At 44.2% G+C, this 7,604-nt stretch overlaps 1 protein-coding gene across 1 annotated transcript in view; it reads left to right on the forward strand.

Annotated features, from left to right (window-relative positions):
* LOC101848386 (dynein heavy chain 12, axonemal) overlaps positions 1–7,604 on the forward strand; it is a gene marked incomplete in the record, with an annotated part of 110,807 nt that overhangs the window by 100,042 nt on the left and 3,161 nt on the right. The window contains 7 exon segments of the mRNA XM_035972586.1: positions 67–291; positions 503–682; positions 2,090–2,245; positions 3,294–3,431; positions 4,823–5,056; positions 5,695–5,877; positions 7,252–7,355. Coding sequence (XP_035828479.1) covers positions 67–291; positions 503–682; positions 2,090–2,245; positions 3,294–3,431; positions 4,823–5,056; positions 5,695–5,877; positions 7,252–7,355 — 1,220 coding nt within the window.

Here is a 7,604-nt window from a genome sequence, read left to right on the forward strand (position 1 = left end):
CTCCTTCCTTCCTTCCTTCCTTCCTTCCTTCACCCCCACCTTCTCTCCCCGTCTCTCCCTACTCAGATCTCCCAAGCCATCACCCTTTTTGTGATCGAGAAGCTAGGCAAGATGTTCACCCAACCCCCGCCCTTTGACCTGGCCAAAAGCTTCCAGGACTCGAACGCCTGCTCCCCGCTCATCTTCATCCTGTCCCCCGGGGCCGACCCCACCATGGCGCTGCTCAAGTACGCTGACGACAAGGGCTTCGGGGGTCGCAAGTTCAACTCTATCTCCCTGGGTCAAGGTCAGGTGAGTCGGCGTGTGTGTGTGTGTGTGTGTGTGTGTGTGATGTTTTTGTTGTGGTTGTGCATGGTGCGCACATCATTGCCTTTTTCACCCTGGAGATGGGTTGTTGGCGGGTGCTCTGGTGGGTGGTTTCTACTGATTTTAAAGTTTACAGCTGGGACAATATCGCTTTTAAAAGCAAGACCGTCATTTAAAAAAAAAACTTTTTGTTCAGGGTCCGATCGCGGCCAAGATGATCAAGCAGGCGGCGGAGGACGGAACGTGGGTGCTGCTACAGAACTGCCACCTGGCGGTCTCCTGGATGAACGCCCTGGAGAAAATCTGTGAGGAGTTGTCTCCCGACACGGTCGCCGTGGACTTTAGGCTGTGGCTCACCAGCTACCCGTCACCCAAGGTCAGTTCTGTCAACGTAGGAAATGTCGGTTATTTAGTTGTATATAATTAGTCTTTTGTACTGTTCATCGTAAGGTCAGGAGTTTGGATACCCACGTCTGATCTTGACATTGTGTCCTGTCTTTGGAAAGATAATTTGCTCACATTTTCCTCTCTTCGCCCAAGTAGTTGTAGTTGTAGGTGTTTTATGTCCCTATCAAAAACATTTAGATCAATTAGAAGGCGGACTGATTTGACTCTGCCTGTGGGTGGTACATCTATCGTCTTTATCTCCCCTCCTTCTTTTTTGTGTTTGTTATTCTCTTGTAACACCTCTAATTTTCGGCACTCATATGACCTTATTCTGTTGCAAGTGCCCTAAAACTCATACTAAAACTAAAAACTGACTCTGCGTGTCAGGGTCAACTTTGGCTGAAAGTGTCACAATATCCCAACATATAGAATCTCCCCACTCGGAATTCAAACTGACATCTTCTGCATTTGGTGACGCAGTGTCTATCTGCAAAATCAAAGCAACCATACTCCTGAATGATCTAAACTGAACTGTGTCAGTGGGGCCGTAACTCATCTACATTTATAATTGTAAATCTAATTCTAACAATTCGAACTGCTGCTTTTTTATTTCCTCATCCTTACTATCGTCATTTCTCCTCTACTTCTTTTGTGTGTTTGTCACTCTCTTGTGAACTGCTATTTCCGTGGTGCCTTGATAGTCGAAGCAGACATTGTGCTATTGAGGCTAGAGAGGTGAGCAGAGTAAGCCTGATTCCCCGTTTGGACTTCTCTGTTGATATCCACCCCTTGAGGCTCATATGACCTTATGCAGTTCCGAGTGCCATAAAACCATCATCATCATCATCAATGCCTTTCACCCCTGGCAGGGTATAGGCCACATACAAGCTCCTTCCACTTATCTCTGTCCTGGGCCATCCTTCCTTGCTCGTTCCAAGTGAGCTTCATTTCTCTCATGTCCCTTTCCACGCATCTCCTCCATGTTTCCCCTGGCCTACCCCTGCCTCGTGCTCCCTGTGGGTTCCACTGCAGTGACTGTCTTGTGATGTTTCCTCTGGGCTTTCTGAGGGTGTGTCCCATCCATCACCACTTTCTTAGTCCTCCCACTTCTATGTCCTTTTGTCCTGTCCTTTCCCACAGCTCTTCATTTCTTATTCTATCCTGCCACTTAATTCTTAGGATACTCCTCATACATCTGTTGATGAAAGTCTGGACTTTATTCAGTACTGTCTTTGTTGTCTTCCAAGTTTCGCAGCTGTAGAGGCACACAGACTTGGCATTGGAGTTAAAGAGTAGAATCTTGGTGCACAGTGAGATGTTGCTTGCTTTCCAGACTTTTGATAATTGATTAAAACCTGTACTAAAACAAATAATTCTAACGAGTGACTGTGTCCAGTTCCCAGTGTCGGTGCTACAGAACAGCGTCAAGATGACCAATGAGCCGCCGACAGGACTGCGCATGAATCTCCTACAGAGTTACCTGAACGACCCGATCAGCGACGAGGCTTTCTACAACGGCTGCATCAACTCGCTCAAGCCCGAGAAAGATCTGGTAGGCGGGCTCACTCGTTGTCATAGAGCTGGGTCATGAAATCGTCTGTCTGTGGAGATGTTGTTCGTAAAATCATGTATTTATTGTACATTCTGAGAGGCATGCTAGCAAAATGAGTTACTTATCAGATTTTCGCCTATGGACATAGAAACATCAGTTATTTAGGTCTAGATGAGTTTGTAAAATGTGATAGTTTTAAATAATAAAAAAGACGTGTGAAATTTAAAGAGAATGGCATCAGTTGAACATCTACTATTTGATCACTGTGTTTATTTGCGGCCGATATATCTCCATTTGCCGATTGTGAGAAGTAACTAACTTTGTCAGCACATCTCACATATCATTATTTCACATATGTTTTTGTTGGAAGGCACCACTGGCAGGTCTTAGACCTACTTCTTTTATTCCTTCTGTTTCTGTCTGTCTGTCTGTCTATCTCGCTTTTTTGTCGTACGAAATCGAAATAAATACCATCATGTCAATGCTTCTCTTTTCCCAAACTAACTTAATATATACTTTGTCCTTTGAGATACTTCAACCATTCTGATTCACAAAGTAAAACCAAGATATGCTGTGACTGAATGTGATCGTATAACCTTATGGAGTTGCGAGTGCCGTAAAACTTTTACCAGACTGAAACGTAAGTGGACAAACGTATTGGTGCTGCGATCTATCTCTGTCCCCAGCACTTCACCAAGCTCCTGTTTGGCCTGTCTGTCTCTGCCCCCAGCACTTCATCAATCTCCTGTTTGGCCTGTGTTTGTGTTTCTGTCCCCAGCACTTCACCAAGCTCCTGTCTGTCTCTGTCTCTGTCCCCAGCACTTCACCAAGCTCCTGCCTGTCTCTGTCTCTGTCTCTGTCCCCAGCACTTCACCAAGCTCCTGTCTGTCTCTGTCTCTGTTCCCAGCACTTCACGAAGCTCCTGTCTGTCTCTGTCTCTGTCTCTGTCCCCAGCACTTCACCAAGCTCCTGTCTGTCTCTGTCTCTGTCTCTGTCCCCAGCACTTCACCAAGCTCCTGTCTGTCTCTGTTTCTGTCTCTGTCCCCAGCACTTCACCAAGCTCCTGTTTGGCCTGTGTTTCTTCCACGCCCTGGTCCAAGAGAGGAGAAAGTTCGGTCCCCTGGGCTGGAACATCGCGTACGGCTTCAACGAGTCCGACCTACGGATCTCTGTACGACAGCTGCAGGTACTGGCCTCTGATTGGTTGTCTTTTAAAACCCTATCCGTACGTCGTGTTTTATCATCGTATCCATATGACGTGGGTAACTCTGTGCCACCACTTTCCAAAGAGGAAATTTACTCGTTAATCCGATCCGGACGCTTTACACAGCAGTCTGTCAAAAGGAATTTTCAAGAAACACTGAAAGTTTCAAAGAGATCTTCGTACTAGAAGTATACTAAAATGTGAAGAATATAACCCTGGGGGTACAAAATGACCCCAGGTGTACAGATATGGTTAAAACTTGAAAACTCAAAATGTCCCACTGTGTTATATTATTGCCTGAATTATGTTTAGAAAGACAAAACTATAAAAAAAAACAGTCTTTTCAGATGTTTGGAAGTGAGTAAAATGAGGCCCTTTACCAGGACTCAAAGTGTTACACATTGTCTAATTTTACTTAGAAAGATGTAACAAAAAAACACCCCCAACACTTCAGATGTTTATTAATAAGTATAACGAGACCCTTTATCAGGACTCAAAGTGTTACACATTGCCTAATTTTGCTTAAAAAGACGTAACTACAAAAGCTCCAACACTTCAGATGTTTGTTAACGAGTATAATGAGGTCCCTTACCAGAACTCAAAGTGTTACACATTGCCTAATTTTGTTTAGAAAGACGTAACAACCCCCCCCCCAAAAAAAAACAACAACACCCCAACCACTTCAGATGTTTGTAAGTGAGTATAACGAGGTCCTTTACTAGGACTCAAAGTATTACACATACATCGCCTAATTTTGCTTGGAAAGACGTAACTAAAAATTCCAACACTTCAGACGTTTATAAGTGTGTGTAACGAGGTCCTTTGCCAGACGGACTCGAAGTGTTACACATTGCGTAAGTTTACTTAGAAGACGAAACTACAAAAAAAACTCCAACCCTTCAGATGTTTGTCAACGAATACGACAAGGTCCTTTACCAGGACTCAAAGTGTTATACATTGCCTAATTTTGCTTAGAAAGACACAACAAATAAAAACCCTCCAACATTTCAGATGTTTGTCAATGAGTATATCGAGGTAACGAAGACTCAAAGTGTTACACATTGCTTAATTTTGCTAAGAAAGACGTAACTTTAAGACCCCAAACACTTCAGATGTTTGTAAGCGAGTATAACGAGGTCCTTTACCAGGACTCACAGTGTTACACATACATTGCCTAATTTTGCTTACAAAAACGTAACTAAAAAACTCTTCAACACTTCAGAGTATAATGAGATCCTTTACCAGAACTCAAAGTGTTACATATTGCCAAATTTTGCTTAAAAAGACGTAACACCCCCCCCCCCCCCCCCCCAAAAAAAAAAAAAAAAAAAAAAAAAAAATTAAATTAAAAAAAAAAAAAAAAACTTCCTCAGATGTTTGTGAACGAGTATGACGAGGTCCCGTACGCGGCCATCACTTACATGACGGGTGAGTGTAACTACGGGGGTCGAGTCACCGACGACTGGGACAGACGCACTCTGCTCACCATTCTAGGGGACTTCTTCTGCGAGCCACTGGTGGCCAACCCCAACTACAACTTCAGCCCCAGCGGCTTCTACCACCTGCCTCTGAGGACGGACTACGAGAACGCCGTCAAGTTTATCAAGGTTGGTGTGGGGGGGTTTTCGTGGAATTTTCTTTTAATTAATTGGGGATCATTTATTTTTGAATTGTCTCTAGCTATTCTTACCTCATCAAGGTTGTTGTTTTTTTTGTTTGGTTGTGGAATTGTCTTTCCATTTTTCAAGGTTCTCGAGAATTGTCTATTGTTTTAGGCAGCCAATTTTTTAACTCACTTGAGCCTGGGCTATTTTTCATCCAACAACCATTGTAGCCTGTTGCTATATATTCTCTCTCTCTCTCTCTATGTTCACCCCCTCCCCCCTCCCCCCTCCCCCCAGCAACTGCCCATGGCCCAGTACCCCGAGGTATTCGACATGCACGACAACGTGGACATCTCCTCTCACTGTTGCTTTATCTTCTCTCTCTCTGCCCTGCACCTCCCCCCTCCCCAGCAACTCCCCATGGCCCAGTACCCCGAGGTATTCGGCATGCACGACAGCGTGGACATCTCCTCTCACTGTTGCTTTATCTTCTCTCTCTCTGCCCTGCACCTCCCCCCTCCCCAGCAACTCCCCATGGCCCAGTACCCCGAGGTATTCGGCATGCACGACAACGTGGACATCTCCTCTCACTGTTGCTTTATCTTCTCTCTCTCTCTGCCCTGCACCTCCCCCCTCCCCAGCAACTCCCCATGGCCCAGTACCCCGAGGTATTCGGCATGCACGACAACGTGGACATCTCCCGAGAGCTCCAGGAGACCAAGCTCCTCTTCTCCTCCGTGCTGCTCACTGAGGGCCGCGGGGGAGGGGGCGGGGGCAGCTCAGACTCTGCTCTCGGAGACATCGCCGCCGACATCCTGAGTAAAGTAAGGACTGTCTAATCTAATCCTGGGTAAAGTAAGATCTGCGGGTTGTTGGCGGGTGCTCTGATGTGGTTTGCTCCTTCTTTCCTATCAAACATCTATTGTCCTTATCTCTCCTCCTTCTTTTCTGTGTTTGTTACTATCTTGTGACACCTCTAATCATCGGCACTTATATGACCTAATTGTGCTGCAAGTGCCGTAAGACTCTTACAAAAAAAATTAATTAAAAAGTAAGACCTGTCTAATCCTGAACAAAGTAAGAACTGTGGGTGGTTGGCGAGTGCTCTGATGTGGCTTGCTCCTTCTTTCCCTATCAAACATCTATTGCCCTGATCTCTCCTCCTTCTTTCCCTATCAAACATCTATTGCCCTGATCTCTTTTCCTTCATTTTTATGTTTGCCACTCTCTTGTTACACCTCTACTCTTCGGCACTTGTATGACCTTATTGTGCTGCAAGTTCTGTAAAACTCTTTAATATTTTTTTAAAAACAAGTAATACCTGTCTAATCCTGAACAAAGTAAGACATGTCTACTGTTTAGATAGAACATTTAAAGAAAAAACAACTGTTTACCTCCAAAGAACAATATGCATCACTGTCTTTATCAATTGCGGGTGGTAGGTTGGCACTTCTCTTCTTTCTTTCTGTTGTTGCTGTCTGTCTATTTTGCCCCCCCCCCCCCTCCCCCTGCACTAAATGGCAGATATTGTGTCTTATGTGTGTCTCTTGACAAAAACCTCTGTCATCCTAGCCTGGTCTTTCCCTTTCACCGATCTGTTCAAATTCTCTTAGTAAGTTGCTTATGGTCCTCCCCTGCCTGTTTGCCTTTTATTTTGCCAGCGAGAGCATGACATTCAGGGTTGTATCAGCGTTATGTTTGTTTAAGTAACTCTGAACAAACATGATGAAATGTGTCTCGACACGGTGGAATCAGGCGCTCGTTATTTTTGGGCATATGAAGTTATTGGTATCATCTAAAAGGTTGTTCATTTTGTCTTGCTTTCGATGGAAAAAATATCAATTTATCTTGAATAGAAGTCGAGATATTTGCAATTGAAAGAGGTGGGGTCTTCTAGTTTCAGAAGTAAAATGAGCTAAAAAAATTGGCCGCCAGAGTTTGGTGACTTCCATAGCTTAAGAGTCCTTGTAAACTGAAAATTTGAATTTGTTGTACCTTTAATCAATGTTTTTCCATACAATTCACTCATGAAAGTATTTTTGAATGGTGTTGAGCAAAAAAAAAAAAAAAATCGAAAAAATGTCCAAACTGGCCGAAAAGTGCCCATGTCTCGGATTTCATTATTTGGACGAGTGCCTTATTTCACCGTGATACCTCACAAATATGGGCGTGTACAAAACGTTGATATATCTCCTCAGTTACCGGCCAACTTTGACATCGAGCTGGCCATCAGCCGGTACCCCGTGGTCTACTCTGAGAGCATGAACACCGTGCTGGTGCAGGAGATGGAGAGATTCAACAGGTCCGCCGTTTACACAGCTACTACACAGTGAACATTGCTGAGATGTTATGTCAACATGTCCATTTGATCAATTTCATACATTTGAGGGCAGCTTTGTGAAGGGGCAATAGGTATCATAATTTTGTTGCAATTTGGTTAAGTTCGCTCCTAAACGTGAGGCGTGCTGACAAGAAGAAGAAGAAGAAGAAGAAGAAGAAGAAGAAGAAGAAGAAGAAGAAGAAGAAGAAGAAGAAGAAGAAGAAGGAGAAG

Source organism: Aplysia californica, unplaced genomic scaffold (genome assembly GCF_000002075.1).
Source record: "Aplysia californica isolate F4 #8 unplaced genomic scaffold, AplCal3.0 scaffold00752, whole genome shotgun sequence".
Taxonomy (NCBI): domain Eukaryota; kingdom Metazoa; phylum Mollusca; class Gastropoda; order Aplysiida; family Aplysiidae; genus Aplysia; species Aplysia californica.